We start from the raw sequence: 19,900 nt of genomic DNA on the forward strand, positions 1-19,900 counted from the left end.
TCAACACACAGAAATCAGTTGTGTTTCTATACACTAATAATGAAATATCTGAAAAAGAAATAAAGAAAACAATCCCATTCACAATAGCATCAAAAACAATAAAATACTTAGGAATATATCTAACCAACGAGGTGAAAGATCTATAAACTAAACATTGCAACTTTGATGAAAGAAATTGAAGAAGACACAGAAAAGAGGAAAGCTATCCCATGTTCACGAATAAGAAGAACTAATATTGTTAAAATGTCCATACTACCCAAAGCCATCTATAGAGTCAACACAATCCCTATCAAAGTTCCAACGGCATTTTTTACAGAAGAGAAAAAACAATACTAAAATTTGTATGGAATCACAAAAGATCCTGAATGGCCAAAGCAATCCTAAGAAAGAAGAATAAAGCAGGAAGCATCATACTTTCTGATTTCAAACTATACTACAAAGCTATATTAATCAAAACAGTATGGTACTGGTATAAAAATAGATGCATATACCAGCGGAGCAGAATGGAAAGCCTCAAAATAAACCCTTGTATATACTCATCGACTAATATTTGACAAGACAGCAAAGAATACTCAATGGCCAAAGGATGGTTTCTTCAATAATTGGTGTTGGGAAAACTGGATAACCATATGCAGAAGGAAATTAGACCTCTATCTTACACCACTTATAAAAATTAACTCATATTGGATTAAAGATTTGAATGTAAGACACGAAATTATAAAACTTCTAGAAGAAAGTTAGGGGAAAAGTTCCTTTACATTGGTCTTGGCAGTGATTTTTTGGATGACATCAAAAGCGCAAGCAACAAAATCAAAAATTAATAATTGGGACTACATCAAACTAAAAAGCTTCTACACAGCTAAGTAAACCACCAACAAAATGAAAAGGAAACCTACTGAATGGGAAAAAAATTTGTAAATCATTTATCTGATAAAGGGTTAATATCCAAAACATATGAAGAATTCATACAACTCTAGCAAAAAACTAAACAATCCAATTAAAAAATGACAGAGGAACTGAATAGACATTTTTCTAAAGAAGACAAACAAATGGCCAACAGATATATGAAAAGGTGCTCAACATCACTAATCAACAGGGAAATGAAAACAAAAATGAGTATCACCTCACACCTGTTAGAATGGTTATCATCAAAACAAGAAGAGAGAAGTGTTGGCGAGGATGTGGAGCAAAGGGAACACTTATGCACTGTTGGTGGGAATGTAAATTGGTGCAGCCACTATTAAAAAAAGTATGGAGATTCCTCAAAAAATTAAAAATAGGACTACCATATGATCCAGCAATTCCACTTCTGGGTATAAATACAAAGGAAATGAAAACAGGCTCTCAAAGAGATATCTGCACCCCAGTGTTCATGCAGCATTATTCACAATGGCCAAAGTATGGAAACAACCCATGTGTCAATGGATAAATGAATAAAGAAGATGTGGCGTATATACATATATATATATATATATATATATATATATATATATACACAATGGAATATTATTCAGCCTTAAGAAAGAAGGAAATTCTTATATTTGCAACAACATGATTGGACCTTGAAAGCATTCTGCTAAGTGAAATAAGTCAGACAGAGAAAGACAAATATAATATCACTTATATGTGGAATCTAAAAAAGCCAAACTCTAGAAACAGAGTAGAAGGGTGGTTACCAGGGGCTGGGGGCTGAAGGAAACGGGGAGAAGTTGGTAAGGGTACAAACTTCCAGTTATAAGTGAATAAGTTTGGGGATCTAACATACAGGCTGTTGATTATAGTTAATAATACTGTATTATATATTTGAAAGTTTCCAAGAGAGATTTTACATGTTCTCATCACTAAAAAGAAATGGTAATTATGTGATGTGATAGAGGTATTAGCTACACTATGGTGGTAATCATTTTGTAATATCTAAGTGTATCAAATCAACACATTGTACACCTTAAACTGACACAACGATATATGTCAATTTTATCTCAATAAGGCTGGGAAAAAATTCATGTATTCATTTCCAAAATTCTATGAATGCTGAGTCTTCCTGGCAAGTCAAATTGATAGAACAGATGATTAAAAATTCAAATTCTTCCTAAAGGATATAGCCATTAAACTTGAAATATGATTCATATTTATTAAAACCGGCATATCTCTTCTGAAATTGTGAGTCTACTTCCAACAAGTAGATCTAAAGTTCTCTGAAATCTATGACTCCACTGAGCTCAGGGAAATTCGCAGTGAGAAATAAATATAGTCTTATATACTACGTTAAAGTCACATATCAAGTTTGAGTCTGGACACTTAAACTGCCGATACTCTCCTGTGGAATTCTGGAGTTGTGGTTCCAGGACCGGCAGCATCAAGCTTCACCTGGGAACTTGTTAGAAATGTAAATTCCTAGGTCATGCCTACTAAAACAGAAATCTCTTGTTTTACCAAGACTTCTAGGTGATTCTTTTGCCCACTAAAGCTTGAGAACCACTGTCCCTAGTATATAAATACCAAATGTCATAACAAAATAGTAGAGGTAACATCAGTGCTTTGTAATGACACTCACTCTGGAAACAGGGAAAGGGGGAACATTCCCTGAGTGATGTAGCTGCATGGGACCCAGCAACTCAGTGGTCTGTAGGCTAAAGAGCCATGTCAAAATAGGGCATGAGCCTCTATTTGAGAGATAACATTTAAAGAAAAAAAAAAAAGAACACAATGCTTTATTGGTACTTCCATTCCCAATGTTAAGTTACATCATTTTTGTCTGGACACATTCTCAATTTTATGATCTTGTCATCTTTATTAAATCTACATACTTTCATGGAGTGAATAATTTTGGTGCATTTCAACAACAGGATTGGCAGTGGGTCTAATAGGTTCTTATCTGAAATTGATTTAAATGGAAATCTCTTAAATATTTATGACCATATCCTAGTGATGTAGAATGGGATAAAGTGGAATGACTATGAACAACATTTTACTACTATCTCAGTGGCCTAAGTTACATTTTGTTAATCCCTTGTTGATTTATACTATCCTTGGGCAAACTATCCCAGAGTCTGTCTACATATGATTGGGCTTAGGGAGGTTAAGACGATGAGGAATAAGATAAGGGAATGAGAAGCTTTATTTTGTTAACATAAAAATAGCTGCACTTCATCTTCTTGTCAAGAAATAAAGCGTTGAGGTCATTGCTACCCGGTATTTTATCAAAAGTTCAATTTAGAGAAACAATACTTGAAAATGGTTTGAGGAATACCCAGTCCATCCATTCCTCCAGAGAGCCGCCAGTAGCCACCTGGATCCAGCCAAACCAGCAGAGGGAGGCAGCAAGTCCATCACTAGGGGACACTGCATCAGCCCCTTATCAAACTGCATGTGTGAGTTATGCTTTCACGCACTGTCATTCCCCATACAGGGAAGCTACGGGAAAGAGTTCTGTGAAGTGAGTCATAGCACATCGCGTGAAAATGTTTTGAGGAAACTGTTCATTGCATTATTTTTAAAAAAGGACTCACTGAACTTTGTAACAAATCATGTTTCCCTTTATATGTCAGCTCAAGTTTGATTTTAAGCATCTTGAAGGTATATATGTAAATATATATACATATGCATTTATATATATATACACACACACACACATATACTCATATACAGATGGTCCCCGACTTATGATGGTTTGACTCACAATTTTTCAACTTTATGATGGTTCGAAAGCAATATGCACTCAGTAGAAACCATACTTCGCATTTTGAATCTTTTCCCAGGCTAGCGATATGCGGTACAATAGTTTCTTGTGATGCTGGGCAGCCACAGCGCCTGGTCAGCCACATGATCGCGAGAGTGAACAACCCATATGCTTACGACCATTCTGTACCCAGACAATCATTCTGTTTTTCACTTTCAGTACAGTATTCAATAAATTACATGAGATTTTCAACACCTTATTCTAAAATAGGCTTTGTGTTAGATGATTTTGCCCAACTGTAGGCTAATGTAAGTGTTCTGAGCCCTTTAAGGTATACTAGGCTAAGCTAGGATGTTTGGTACATGAGGTGCATTAAAAGCATTTTTGACTTAACAATGTTTTCAACTTGATGGGTTTACTAGGACTTAACCCCATCGTAAGTTGAGGAAGATCTGAACATATATATTTGCATTCTACACAGCACCTGGAAAACCTCTTGTACCTAGTAAATGCATAGCACTAGTTGGTTGGCTAATAAATTACATTTGTCCCTCTACCTGCCCATTTCCAACACTTTTTCCAGGGATGCAATTTGGAGAAATTGCTCGAGTTAGTACATAAAAACTAATAGAGAAGATATAATTAAAGAATTACCTTTAAAATTGTACTTTGCACTTCTGAAATAGCTTTATCCCTGATATTCTCAAGTTGTTTCAAGGCCTGCGTAGCTTGCTGTAACTGTTCTTCACAAAATTCATCTAGAGAATATGTTCGAGACCTATCCAGCTAATTAAATGACAGTAAATGTTGAGTGTTGGAAAGTCAAAGTTCATTTACAAAATAAAAGATATAAAATATTTTCATCATCTTTTCATGTCATAAAGAGAGTCATACTTTATACTTCCTTTGGTATACATTATGCTTTATATGTTATATGCCACACACATTCTTCAAATTCAAACACCCATATTAAATCAACCAAATCTTGATAAAAGACAGAAAAATAATTATTATTTTAATTATAACAAAGATTAAGCCAAAGCAGAAAAATTCAAGAGTTGATGTATTTTTGAATATCTATGAACCCAGGGGAACCACCAATTCCAGGAATTGCTTTTGCCTTTGAAGTCTCAATTGTTTGTAAAACTTAAAAACATGAACACTAAATGCAGGATGAAGAGGCTAAAATTAAATAACCAAAATAAAGCAAATTTTATTCTGAATTTATCTGGAATCCAGCATGGAGAAACTTCCATCATCTATGCTATTGAACTTCCATCTGGTAATACAGAAACAAAATGTTTCATCCATTCATGTATATCCCGTCATTCTTCCTCCTTTCAGTATTTTCTTATTTTTCCTACATGATGTTAATTCTCTTGCCAAAATATATTTTTATCAATAAACATGCAGACATCTATATCCCTAGTTATACTATAATACTTTACAAATGTACGCTTCCAAAAATTTTAAAAAAAGATTGAAAAGTTCTGCTTTAGCCTTAAAATTTTGGATTAATTCTTTGTGTTCTCCCTTTCCTGGTCCCATATCTGTTTACTAGGTCCTGATTTTTACAATAAAATTATGTCTCAAAATCTCCCTTCCTTTCTGATCTCACTGCCAACATCCTAATTGAAGTCCTTATTACTCCAGTACTATACTAAGTATGCGTCTCCTCACTTTCAATTTTTCCCACAACCAACAACACATTAATTTTCCTAAGATATGTTCAGAAACTTTCAGTAGTTGTTCTTTAAGAATAGTTCTCAAAGTTTACTCTGCATAAGAATCACCTGAGGGACCCGTTAAAAATGTAGATTACCAGCACCACTCAATGCCCCCTTCCCGAAAAGGGATGAAACACAAAAATTTATGTTTTTATTAAGCACTCAAAATACTGCCCTCAAAAACACAATCATTCTTGAATGGGAAACATAATCAAAAATCCAAACTTTTGAGCTTATTCTGTGGCTTTGCGTAAGTTACAATCTCTCGAGGACTTAGTTTGTCATTTGAAAGTGAAGGTTTGGATAAAATGATCCACATATGTTCTTTCCCTTCTAGTTCTACACATTCCAGCCCTTTGAAGGTGTGCTTTCATCCCAGCAGAGTACACTGGCACACTCATGAACTCCCTTCATGGCATTAACTTCTGAACAATCCCATCATATGCATTCATAACCTTGCTCCATTCTCCTTATCTCCTCATCATCAATCCTCATTGGCGTCTGCATCCCCAGCTACGCATAGGCCCCCAGCCCTAATGCAAGTTGGCCACCTTCTGATTTCTGACCCCAGGCTCAGTCCTCCTTGCTACGTATCTCTTTTCTCCCTCCATTTGACCCTGGCTTCACCACAGTCTTGGAACCTCCTATTCCTGCAAACTGTCCTCACAACAACCCCCACTAGGAGTGCCCCTGCCCTAAGGGCAGGTTCAGCTCCCACTTTTCCCTTACTCTTATTCTCGGCCCAACATCAAGACCCAAGCTAACTTTCAAATCAAACACATACTGAATGTTTACTCACATTCATGTTCCTTACTTAACTGCCCTATCCCCTCCTCCCTGCTATTCAAATCCAGCATGGCCTAGCTTATAATGTCCTTCTTTCATCAAACATGCCCGAATTTTAACTCCAAAGAAGACTCATCTCTGTGTCCTCTGAATTTCTGTGGCACAGCTGTTTTACAAGTATTATATGCCAGTAAACATCCCTTGCCTTATATTCTGCTAATTGGTTAGCTAGAATGATTAGCAAAACTGAGGGACTACCTCTAGAATTAGTTATTATTTTTATATGTAAACAATAATCTCTTCCAATAAATTGTAAGTAGATTGAAAATAGCAATGCTTCATTTTTTACTTTGTACCCATCTCCTTTGCACAGCACTTTGCATATAACAGGTAATTAAGAAATATTTACATATTGTCTGGAAAGGTTTGTTCCCTTCCTCTTGGTTCTGGGGGAAAGCTGATATGGCCTAAGGTCTCCAGGAAAGAGTCCTAACACCCCTTCTCTGCCACTCTTAGCATTACCATCCATTAGCATTTTAGGCATAGACTTCAGAGAGATTCTAAAGTCTCCTTTGCGTTATGGCCCATCATTAAGTTAAGTGATAAATTCTGTCACTCAGCCACCCATAAAACAATCTAATATAGATTTCCTTCTACATTAAAACCATATCAAAAATACTCTCCTACTTAACTTGAATTTAATCCTTTTGAATCATTAATATTCTCAGTATAACTATACAAAATATACTTCATCTATAGTGGTTAATTCATCTTTCTTCACTTATTAGTTCTTTTATTTATTCACGCCATCAAAGACTATTTATTGAGCACCTAGTATGTATCAGTCACTACACATAATTCTAAAAATAAGCTGTTGATTTACAAGTATTAATCTTATTACATGTGTACAGTCAAAACAACTAATTTTTGAGCTGATTGTCAAATTTGTAACTTGTCCAAACCCTTTTATTCCTTCTCTAAATCTAGACGACTATCAACTTTACTTTCCAGTATCTCCAGCACACGGTGGGTAAGTGAAGTAAAAGCTGCTGGAATCCTGTTCAATTGTGTATTAGACACTTAAAATTTATAGTTCTACATACTTAGCTTCTTTAAAAGAACTATTCTATATAAATTAAATTATTCATTAAGAAAGTCATTGTTTCTTAATTGTGGAACAGAAGAATTCATAAATTTAACCAAAACCTCTGAGTTGCAACTTATGACAATTTCTTGACATGCAATACTGAGGGAAGAATAGCTGGTAACTATCAACCATGTATTAGAAATAATTGATTATTTATAAGTAATACTGCATATTTAGAGTTTTGAAAATAAAGAAACGGCCTCCTAACTTAGGGTAAGTGTAAGAAAGAAATTATTTATAAGGAATGTTGCTAACTATTAAAATTGACTACCCAAGGGAATAACGTTCTTTGCAGGTATTATAGAATATTAGTCGTCCATAGGGATGGTTTACTTATAGATCTGGAAATCTGTATTCCTTTGATTCAAAACTCCATTTGTTCTTCCTAGTTTCTATATACCAATATCAGCTTATAGTAGTAAATGTCTCCCTACCTTTACAAGGCATATAGCAGATGGATTATCTTCGTGGTCATCACCTTTTTTGAGGTTAACTGCATCTTCACAAAGTCCCTTTATATAAAGCAAACAGCCTTGAAATAATTCATCAGCCCAAAAAAGATGGCGGTACAAAAATGACCTGAAAGTTAAAAAATTTCCACAAACTTACCTCTCATTCAAAATGAATAAATCTAGAGATAACTAGTATAATTTGTTTCATATGCCTATAGTTAATATGCATTATATGTACCACATTTTAAATGACATCGACAAAGATTAGTAAGCATTTGTTTGACTGACTATGTTGAAAGCAACGTTTTGGTACTGGGTGTGTTGGGTAAGGACAAAACAGGAGGGAAAAAGAAGTGATGATGTTATTCTGTTATGCCACTGAGTTCTAATAATTTTGAAATAACAGGCAGTGATATACAAAAGGAATTATATTTCCCCTATTTCTTAAATTTAAATCAATTTTCTCAATTTACTTTTCTCCAATTACAGGAAAAAACATTAACTAGGTTAGGAACCATTTGGAAAATGTTTTTTAAATTCTCCAATCACCTATATCCTAAAATAGAGAAGACGGGCCTTTTTCTTCTCTCTCCCCTTTCTGCTGGTCTGATCATGGTCACAAAGGTGAGACAAATCACTGCTGACAACACTGGAAAGAACAGAAGGACAGAACTGGAGGAGAAAAGAGGAAGAGATAAGGCTCCTTGAAAACTGTATCAGAAACAGCAAACTTCCCTGTGCAACAGCGTGCAATGAGAAAAGGGGGCTTCCGCCCTTCCTTAAGCCCTGGTGCAGCAGCTGATTTTTACAGGTTGTCAAACTCACAACATACAAAAAAATATGATGATCAGAAATTAGCTTTTTCTGTCTTCCATTTTACAGGTGGAAAGCTTTCTATACTACAAAGCTAGTGAAGCTTCATTGGCCCTTTATTTTCACTGCCTCTTTCAAAGCTTTGTGTTATTTATCTTAAAGAAGGTTTCAAATTACTAGGCTTCACATAACATGGAACTACTCCTGAGGTAGAATTTGTTCATCGACATTACTCTAAGTATCTAGCACAGGGAGGAAGTGAGATCATACTAAAGACAGGTGGCACATCTCAGAAAGTAAAACGTCACAAAAACAAACCCAATCTTTGTATTTACTAATAAGAGAATGATGACCAAATTCAGGTAGTAATGAATGCACATTACTCAACATTGCTTAAAGCTTTCTTTTTTTCCTTTTAAAAAAATGTATTCCATTTTTTTGCATATTTTAACACAGATATGAAGAAACTAGGGAGAATGCATTATAAAAATAATTATAGGCTTGAAAGCATGAAAAAATTTGGAGCCGTAATGGCGAGATCTGACAAGAAAAAAATAATGCATCAGTTGATGACTGAGTATAGGTGTTATGAGGAACTCACCAACAAATTTCCATTCTATCCTTAATAGAGAAATTTTAAATACATTCTCCAAACATTTACTCACACAGAAGATAGAACTGGTTGGTATTAGAAAACATATCACAGATGTCTATTAAAACTCAGGTCCTGCCTTCTAGGAAAATGGAGTAAACGTACTTTTCACTATTCTTCCCACTAAGTAGACCTAAAAACTCTGGATATTATATAAACAAAGCAAACATAAGAGGACACTGAAAGGTAGAGAAGAGAAGTCGAACTGGCTAGGAATGACATGGTGGTAAGTTTCCTAGGTTTTCTTTTGCCTTACATATCCCAGACTTGGAGATGAAGAAACCAGCAACCTGAAAATGTCAACAAGTGCAGACAAAAAACCCTGCTGTCTAGATAAAGGACCAGGAAAGAGGCAACCTAGTGAGACAAAAAACTTTTAAATAATAACCATTCTACTCCAGCCAAATATCATAGGGGGAAAAAAGGCCATGTGGAGAGCCTAGAGTTCCACCCTTGGCAAGACCTAACGAGGCACACCGAGTGCCCCCTGGAGGGTTTTCAGAGAAAGCTGCGTAGGGAGCTGGGACTTTCATCTTCACTGGGTGGTAATAAGCAAAGAAACAGAAAGTAAAACAAGGAAATAGAAGACATAAAGAAGAACTAAATGGAAATTTTAGAGCTGAAAAATATAATAACTGAAATAAAAAACTCAATGGATGGGCTCAACAGCAGAATGGCAGAAACAGAGACACAAACCAGTGAACTGGAAGACAGAACAATAGAAATGGTCCAATCTGAACAACAGAGAAAAAATAGACTAAGAAAAATGAACAGAACCTCAGGGACCAGTGGGAATCTAAAAAAGGTCTTGCACTTGTGTCTACAGTCCGAGAAGGAGAGGAGAAAGAGGGAAGGACTGAAAAAACACTTAAATAAATATGGATGAAAATTTACCAAATTTGTCAGAAGATACGCAAACAGAGAGATTCAAGAAGCCAGGGTAACCTAAAACAGAAAAGACAAAGAAATTCACACCAGGACACATCAAAGTCAAACTTCTGAACACTAAAGACTAAAGGAAAATTCTTGAAAGCTGCAAGAGAAAAATGTCTATAGGAGAAAAACAACTGGAATGACCATGGAGGCCAGAAGAAAGTGGTACACATTTTTCAAACACTTCAATGAAGGTGAAATCAAGACATTTCCAAATAGAACTTGTTGCCAGCAGACTTACCCTAAAAGAATGGCTAAAGGAAGTTCTCTAAAAGAAATTAAACAACAAAACAATAAAAGAAGGAACCCTGGGACATCAAAAAGGAAGAAAGAACATGATAAACCAAATTGAATACATTTTTAAAAATGTATTCTTCGCTTGAGTTTTATAAATTATGTTTGATGATGGAAGTGAAAAACACTGTCTGATATAGTGCCAAATGTATGTTGAGGAAACATTTAAGGTAATTATACTATAAATGGAGAAGGAGAAAGGGACATAAAGGCAAGGTTTCTACAATTCACTCAAACTGATAAAATGACAACACCCATAGACTGCATAAATTGTGTATATATTATGTTAGACCAACAGCAACCACTAAAAAGCTACACAAGAGATACAGTCAAAAATACTATACATAAATCCAAATGGAATTCTAAAAACTGTTTAAGTACCCACAGGATGGCAGGAAGAAGAAGAAAGACAAAAAGCAGAGAGAACAAACAGAAACCAAAAAATAAAATGACTAACTTAAGCTCCGGTGTAAATGGTATAAATAGACCAATTACAAGACAGAGATCAGCAGGTGGATTTTAAAACATGACCTAGCTACATGCTGTCTACAAGAAACTAATGGCCAGCAGTAGTCCCCCTTTCTTCCAACCCCTCGTCCCCATCGCTTGCTCCAGCCTCCCTTGCAGCAAAGGGCATAACTTTAATAAGTGGGGGAGTCGAGTGAAAGCCCAGGTCTCCACATTAGAGCCTACCCAGGTCAGGAAAGCAGTGAGCCCAAAAGTTACTTTTTAGTTTCAAGGAGCAATTAACTAATGCTAATGCCTAATGCCTAGCATGTAGTAGATGCTAAACAGATATTCTTGAATTAAAAAGAGAAAAGCCAGGGGCTGGCCCCGTGGCCAAGTGGTTGGGTTCGCGCGCTCCGCTGCAGGCGGCCCAGTGTTTCGTTGGTTCGAATCCTGGGCGCGGACATGGCACTGCTCGTCGAGCCACGCTGGGGCAGCGTCCCACCTGCCACAACTAGAAGAACCCACAACAAAGAATACACAACTATGTACCGGGGGGCTTTGGGGAGAAAAAGGAAAAAATAAAAAATAAAATCTTTAAAAAAAAAAAAAGAGAAAAGCCAAAGACTGGGAGAAAATATTTATAAACCATGTACCTGACAAAGGACTCACATCTAGAATATAAAAAGAACTCCTAAAATTCAGAAGTACAAAGACAAACAATCCAATTAGAAAATGTACAGGAGACATGAAGAGACACTTCAGCAAAGAATTTTTACAGATGGCAAACAAGCACATGAAAAGATATTCAACGTTATTAGTCATAAGGGAAATGCAAATTAAAGCCACAATGAGATATTACTACACACCTACCAGAATGTCTAAAACCAAAAATCGTGACAACTCCAAATGGCGGCATGTATGTGGAGAAACTGAATCACTCATACATTGCAGGTGGGAATGAAAAATGTCACAATCATTCTGGAATACTTTGGTAGTTTCTTAAAAATTACTAAACAAGCAATTATCATAATGACCCAGCAACTGCACTCCTGGGCATTTAGCCCAGAGAAATGAAAACTTATGTGCACACAAAAACCTCTATGTGAATGTTTATAGCAGCTTTATCTGTAATAAACAAAAATAGAAAACACTCAGGTGTACTTCAACAGGTAAATGGTTAAACAAACTGTAGGACATTCATATCATGGACTGCTACTCAGCAAAAAAAAATGGAACTACTGATATATGTGACAACTTGGAGGAATCTCCAGAGAGTAATGCTAAGTAAAAAGAGTCAATCCCAAAGGTTATACACTGTATGATTCCATTTATATAACATTCTTGAAAAGACAAAATTATAGATATGGACAACAGATTAGTGCTTGCCACAAGTTACGGAGAGAGTGGGAGTGGGAAGGAAGTGAGTCTGGATACAAAAGGGTAACATGAGGGGTCCTGTGGTGATAAAAACGTTCTGTATGTTGATTACAGCAATGTCACTGTCCCAGTTACCATATTGTACTATAGGTTTGCAAGATGCTACCAGTGGGGGAAACTGGGTAAAGGGTATATGGAATCTCTCTGTACCATTTCTTACAAATGCATTTCAATCACAATTATCTCAAAGTAAAAAGTTCACTAACAACAACAAAACTTGACTGCTGGAGATCCTACAAAATAGAATTAACTGTCATCTAGCTTGTATGACTTAATCACTGCTCTTTTTGGAAGCCAAAAGTTAGATCAAGTGACCAAGGGAACTTATCATTGGTCCTTCATAGCACTATGATTTCTTCACACCACAGAATGGTACACTGGGAAATATAATGTATTTATTATATTTGTATATATAATAATATATAACATTATATTTAACACATATAATATTAATAGTCTTTAAAAAAATAAGATGGGTTAAATTTAATTATAAAGCCTATGAAATGTGACTTTCTAATTGCTGAGTGAAAACTAATTTATACCTACTTCCATATTACATATATAAAATAGGGCTTCCTCTTGAAATTTTTATAAATATACTGCATATCAAGACTTACCTGCTCTTCTCTGTCTTGATTCTTTTAACATTCAATTTCCAAGTAACAAATGATTTATTAATTCTGAAAGGAAAAACAGTTCTTACATTCTATATTCATAAACATGTATTTACATGGAATAAATTTAGTAAACACTTAGTAATACTAGAAAATTCTCTAGAATATGTTTTTTTTTTTTTTTTTTTTAAGATTTTATTTTTTCCTTTTTCTCCCCAAAGCCCCCCAGTACATAGTTGTATATTTCTCGTTGTGGGTTCTTCTAGTTGTGGTATGTGGGACGCTGCCTCAGCGTGGTCTGACGAGCAGTGCCATGTCCGCGCCCAGGATTCGAACCAACGAAACACTGGGACGCCTGCAGCAGAGCCCGGGAACTTAACCACTCGGCCACGGGGCCAGCCCCTAGAATATGTTTCATTCATCTTGAGTTACCTAAAGCAAATAATAAACCATATCACTTTTCTCCCAAACTATCAACAGAATATAGAGCAAAAAGCAAACGTAAATAAAAGTCACTACAATTCTCACAGAGATATAATTTAGTTGCAACATTCCAATAAAGATTAAAACTATAAAAATATATTCTTTTCCATTATACATTTATTGGCTTACTATTTTTAAAAGAAATTCATATTTCAAGAAGAGTCAAGATTCAATTTTCAGTGATAATGAAAACATATGTCAATAAGAAATCATTGCATAGTTGTAAGTAAAATATTAAGATAACATATGTCATTTTGATATTATTTAATACCTATGTTTTCTAAAAAGATGCATTTGTAATTTTAAAAACTCAAAGGACCTATGTGAGAAGAAATTGAAAAGCTTCCCTGATGACTACCCATCGTCCTTAACTTCCACGCATGAAGTTTGTTTCTGGAAATCTCCCTCGACTTCTCTAAGTGAGTATCGCCACCTAGTTTACGCACTTGTGGGACTAGTCTAGTGCTGTATCATAATCTCTCCCTCAGTGTCTTTCCCATCTTGACAAAAACAATCACTCTTAAATAAATACTGACATGTGATACTTGTTTGCCAAAGTGAGATTCCTTATGTAGCCGGTAAGAGCTGGCTGGGAAGGGAAAATGGTGGGGAAAAGACTGCCCAGTAAACCAACCAAGCAGTCAGTCTTAGTGATGTCACTGGCTGATTTTGAATCAAAGAAGACCAAAGGAGGCCTGGAGCCATCCAAGCAGTTCAAACAGAAACCCATGATGTTACTCAAACAGGCATTCTTGCGGCCTTAGAAATCAGAAATGCCTCAGACAAATCTAGTAACTTCATCCTAAATCAGGTTCCACAGGGGCATTCCAAATAAATGCCTATCTCATTTTAGTCCAAAGCCATAGAGTCATGGTACCTCAGGACTCTAGAAGACCCCGAGAAACCCAGATGAATCACAGGGGAACCCAGTGATGGAGTAATGAGTGCACCAGGCCACAGAAACTAATACTCCAAAAAGTCTCATGAGGTAAAAGCTAATAATGATGCTCAAGTCATCCCTGCACTATATATGTGGCATTGCCAGCTTAAGACACTAAAACTTCATATTTATCTTATTTTCCTACTTGAAATGTTACTTGTTACAATAGTAGTGATTTAAAAAACTTCATAAACTATATTAAAAATAAAATTTAAAAATAAAAAAATCTACAAGTTTTAACCTGACTAAAATTTAACATATTTTTTTAACATGAATAAAGAAAATGAATCATTTTGACTGTGGACTTACTGATGCCAAATGTCATATAAAAAGATAATTCTTGTCCCAGTTAGGTTTCAAAATTTTAATCAATGCAAATTATTTAGAGCAGAAGCAACCCTGAGGATTTATTACAAGGCAAGGATAACAGTGAAAGTCCAACATTGACAGAGTTTAAATAAATATAGAAAATAATATTTTGGATAATATCATAAGCTGATGATCCCAAATCAAAAACATCTAGTGTCACTGCTACAGCCTAATTTATAGAGATGCAAATATATGTATTCTTGATCTACACTGCATGTGACTTGGGTTCCAGACAATAACAGAACCAGCTTTATTTCCTACCAACCTCCTCAATTCTTCAGTCACACCATTTCTACCTTAATAGACACAAAACTTGTTCCTGCCTCAAAAATTTTTGAACTTGCTATATTCTCTATCTAGAAGTATTTTCTCTCAAAAAAAATTTTTTGAACTTGCTATATTCTCTATCTAGAAGACTCTACATGGATGTGTCCTTTTCATCATTTAGGTCTCTGCTTAAATACCACATCTCTGGCATCCTAACTAAAGTGGCAACACATATACACATCTCTGTTTTATTATCTTTCTGGCCCTTTCACTATCTGAAATTATCTTATTTACTTCTTATCTATCTCTCTCCATTAGAATATAAGTTCTACAGGAACAGAGACCCTGTATATTTTTTACACAGTTGTATTTCCAGTGCCCATAACAGTGGAACAGAAGAGGTACACAGTAACGATTTGTTCAGTAAGTGAATAACTTCTCTGCCAAAAGATCCATTCACTTCTCTTATAGAAAAGTTCCCTAGGTTCGTAGTCATTTCAACTGTTTACCATAATAAATGTAATAATTTAAAATATTATTTATCTCTTTTCCTGGTCCCCAGAAGATAGTAGCAGACCACAAGAAAAGACAGACATTAGAGAGGAAACAAAATTTATGGAACTAGATACAAACAGTAAAAAAACAACAGTCTTGGACTACTTTCTGAAGAACCAAAGAGTCTCAGGAATCCTGATCTGATGTAATGTAATGTAACTTAGAACCAGATAACTTTAAATGATGAACTTGAATCAACGAGCTGCCCCAGCTCGCTAATTCTCTGTTTCATTTTCCTTCATAACATTTCATCTCTACCTGACATTTCACATATTTATGTATTTTGTTATCGTCTCTCACCCACTATAATCTAAGTTCTTTAAGAGCAGGACACTTGTGTGGTTTGTTCAGTACAGTATCCCCAGCATCTAGAATAATGCCTGGTTCTTAGCATACTTCAATAAATATTAATTTAATGAATAAATGCATGAAAAACAAAAGGTAAATTAAAGTCATTATAGTCAATTTAAGTTTGCTTGACTATAAAATATCTTTTTCTTACAATATTTATCCAAAAAGATTAAAATTAAGATTTTTAATACTAAATGGGTAAACTTCTTTTATCTAAAAAATTTTTATGGAATACCCTTTTTCCTCTATTTTTCCCCATAAATATGGCATTACTGTAGTGGAACTCAGATGTCATCCAGGCAATTACTATTTCAACAGGATCATATTACAAATAATTGGTTTTATTTTCATTCATCTCACCGAAAATTAGAAAATATCTTGAATTGCTGTAATAAATAGTAATATCTTCTTTCTAATAGCCATTCCAAAGTAGGTACAAGTTCTATTTCTTCTTCACCATCTATGTTAATAACCTGCAAATATGAAGCACAAAAACATGACTTTATTTCTTTAAAAAAATATGTGCTATTTTCAAGAAATTAAGAAAGCCTGTATTTGGCTCATAACTACTTGCCTTTATAATTAAGCTTTTTCCCTATCTGACCTCCACCACTTCACCTACAGCCAAACTTGATTTCCCTTCACACACTGCTTCTATACTTGCCATTTTTGAACGCTCTTTCTTGTGCTCTAATAGAAAGTGGATAAGAGAAACTTCTTCCTCACCCTGAGATACTTTTCACAAATAGCTATTCATTTTATGAGCCTCGTAATTTTCACGTTTTCCATAAAAGTAATATTTAGGAAGTGAAATTTAACTATAGCAGTGTAGTAGTTCCAAAGCGGCTAATAATCCCACTACCCCAGACACCCCATTTTGACATTCAAAAACCACAGGCCCTTCACCATGAATTCTCTCTTCTCAAAGGTCCCTCTCCCCCATCCAAATATTAAGATTTTCTTAAATTTATTCCATAAATAAAAGTATGCCTATATCAGCACATATGTATTTATGTGCATATTTTTGTTTATACAGAAGTTGTTCCTTCCATTTTCAGTTGCTAATGCATATTAGAAATATTTCCATATCTGCACATACTTCATTCAGATGAGGTCCTGCCCACGCATACTTAGAGTTTAGCTGGGAGGCTGGGAGGGCAGAGGAAGGTAGACAGACATTAAACAAATGATCAAAACACATAACTATGTAATTATAACTTGCGATAAGTGTCAAATTGCTATTAAGAGTATAAAAGGGCGTTTTCTACATCTGCCAATGAAGTTTCTGATAAATCTGAGAAAACTCTTATTATTACAGTTTCTACTATGCTAGCTAATGCCTGTTTTCCATTTCTTTCTCAAAAAAATTACACTAAATATTAATAAAGTATTTGAGAGGTAAAAAAAATTCTTAAAATTGAATCCTTAAACCTAAATCTCTACAGAAAAAAAAGTCACATTAAATAACTTTCTCCCAAGAAAGCTCTTAAACATAAACTGTTCCTCAAGTGACCAGGTTTGTCTAAAATACACAAAGATAAATTTACCCAGTTAAATTCTAAATTGGGTAATATTTTTCCATGATGACTCTGAAAGCTGAAAACATCCATTGTATTTTACCTTTGAGACAAATGAAGCAGTAATAATCCAAAACTCTTTGCAGTGTCGTGCTCTGTGGGCAGAGACCACCTGAAGATCATATGGATTATAAAGGACTTCAGGATTTTTCTGAGGAAGGCAATATACAAATTCTCCATCATCTTCCACAGGTTCCTGAGGTTCAAAAACGTTTTTAATTAATTTGACCAAATTTAGTAGTAAAATGGCTGAATAGATTGCTCAGTAAATTGAAACAATTTTAATATTAGTTAAAAATAATACCACTGAAGAAAGCTAACATCAAATTGTGTCTAGTCAAAGTTCAACAAGATCAATCTTATGAAAATTTATTTAATTTTCATTCTTATATATAATGTGATAAAACATAAATTGATCTATATGATTCCTAATGCCTGATTATTAATCCAAAGAACTTGATGACGTGCCTTTTACATACATGCCGTACTTCTAGTAAATCTGTCTGCCAACACCAGAAGCCTTTCGAGCATATTAAATTTACCGTTTATTTTGATAATGATGGTGGTTTAGTACTATAATAACAATAGCTAATATTTGTTAAGTAATAAATATTTATAAGTAATAAGTGTTTCACAAACATTGTCTTTACAACCGTAAGAGTTTAAATTTTGATCCTTTCAATCCCATTAAAAAGATGCAGACATCAATATCTTGAGAAATGAGGTAATTTGAGAAAAGTCAGGAAGAGGCACAGTAGGGATCTGAACACAAGTCCAACTTTAAACTCATGCTCTGAGCTACTGCAATATACTATAATGCCTCTTCCTTATTTACCGGGCATTACTGAGAAATCAGCCATTTCACATTAAGAAAATTTTTTAAGTGAAATTTATTTCTTTTAGCTCTGAAACTTTTAACTTTTATTGATGAAAACTCTATAAGAAAGTTTAATTTAGTCTCTTCTGGATAATGAAATTTTATTATAAAAAAGCATTTAGTATTATTTATTATAATTCAGTGACACTTCCAGAAGTTATTGAACTGAGTAACTAAACAGTTCCTAATCACTGTAATTTTAAATTTTGGATCCAGTTTTACTTTTCTTTAAATTTTTGTCTTCCCTGAAGACTGTTATTGTTTCCTCCCAATTGTCTCAGCCGTTTCACTTTCCTATTTTGACTCCTGATATAATGTGTACCTAGAAACTTTAAAAAACAAGTTTAAAAGCTGCAAATAAAATGGAATAAATAAGCTCTGAGTGATAACTTCTTTAGTACATGGGCATGTTATAGTTATTTGGCCACATGAGGCATTTTTGTTTTAAATTATGCTTCCAAAAAGTTGAGATAACTAGAAACTTAATGTAGACACAGTTACTCTAAATGGATCATATACGTAATTAAATAATCCAATTATAGACGCATAGGAATATGTTCCAATTAAATTATTCTTTTTCAATTAAAAACAAGTGTTTTTTCATATTATCAATCCTTTCCTCACATACAAATGTGAGACATACCTTATTAGAGAGTCCAAGTATACTAAGTTCATGTACAGCTATGGTTGTTTTTTTTAACTACCATGCCCAGTATCTGCCAGGGTCAATTCTATATGTGCATTATCTCATTTAATTTCACAGCTCTCTAAGGTAAGTACTATTATCTCCATTTCAAGGTCAAAGAAACTAAACCTCAGAGAGGTTAAGAACTTGTCCAAAATAAAACAGTGAGCGTATAGATAGAGACTGAAAGCTAAGCGAATCTGATACCGTTATGTATATACTCTCCTTCACATTAATGCTGCCTCTGAACAACGATCAAGAGACCGTTTATCCTCATGGTGACCGTCTAGAGCACAGGTCTTCACACTGTGGCCAAGAGCAGGGGCCCATTTTTGTAAAGCTTTATTGGATCACAGTCACATCCACTTGTTAATGTATTTTCTATTGCTGCTTTTGCACTACAATGACAGAACTGAGTAATTGCAACAAAGATCACATAGCCTGCAAAGCCTAAAATATTTATTATCCGGTCCTTTTCAGAAAAAGTTTGTTGACCTGTGGTCTAGAGCAAAGGTTCTCAATTATTCATCAGAATCACCTGGAGAGCTCAATAAAATACAGGTTGCTGGGCTCCACCCAGAGGCTCTGACTCAGAAGGTCTGGGGTGGAGATGAGAATATGTATTTCTAGTAAGTTCCAAGGTGATGCTGACACTGCTTGCCTGGGGACGAGGTCACACCTCACAGCTCGTACCCTCTGGTCATGTGACCAGGAACAAGATAAAATTTCTCTGAAGAGGCTAATGAGTAAGGAGAAAATGGAAAGGATATGGAAATATAGAGATGATGAGACAGAAAATTAGGCACCAAGGA

At 34.9% G+C, this 19,900-nt stretch overlaps 1 protein-coding gene across 1 annotated transcript in view; it reads right to left on the minus strand.

Moving 5' to 3' along the window:
• Nucleotides 1–19,900, minus strand: part of DNAH14 (dynein axonemal heavy chain 14) — a 417,787-nt gene that overhangs the window by 340,640 nt on the left and 57,247 nt on the right. Inside the window, exons 6-10 of the mRNA XM_070602297.1 lie at nucleotides 17,570–17,722; nucleotides 16,310–16,422; nucleotides 12,988–13,050; nucleotides 7,774–7,918; nucleotides 4,334–4,465 (exon numbers count right to left, since the gene is read on the minus strand). Of these exons, the coding sequence (XP_070458398.1) occupies nucleotides 4,334–4,465; nucleotides 7,774–7,918; nucleotides 12,988–13,050; nucleotides 16,310–16,422; nucleotides 17,570–17,722 (606 nt within the window). The remainder of the gene's footprint in view (nucleotides 1–4,333; nucleotides 4,466–7,773; nucleotides 7,919–12,987; nucleotides 13,051–16,309; nucleotides 16,423–17,569; nucleotides 17,723–19,900) is intronic.

This window comes from Equus przewalskii, chromosome 31 (genome assembly GCF_037783145.1).
Source record: "Equus przewalskii isolate Varuska chromosome 31, EquPr2, whole genome shotgun sequence".
NCBI classification, from domain to species: domain Eukaryota; kingdom Metazoa; phylum Chordata; class Mammalia; order Perissodactyla; family Equidae; genus Equus; species Equus przewalskii.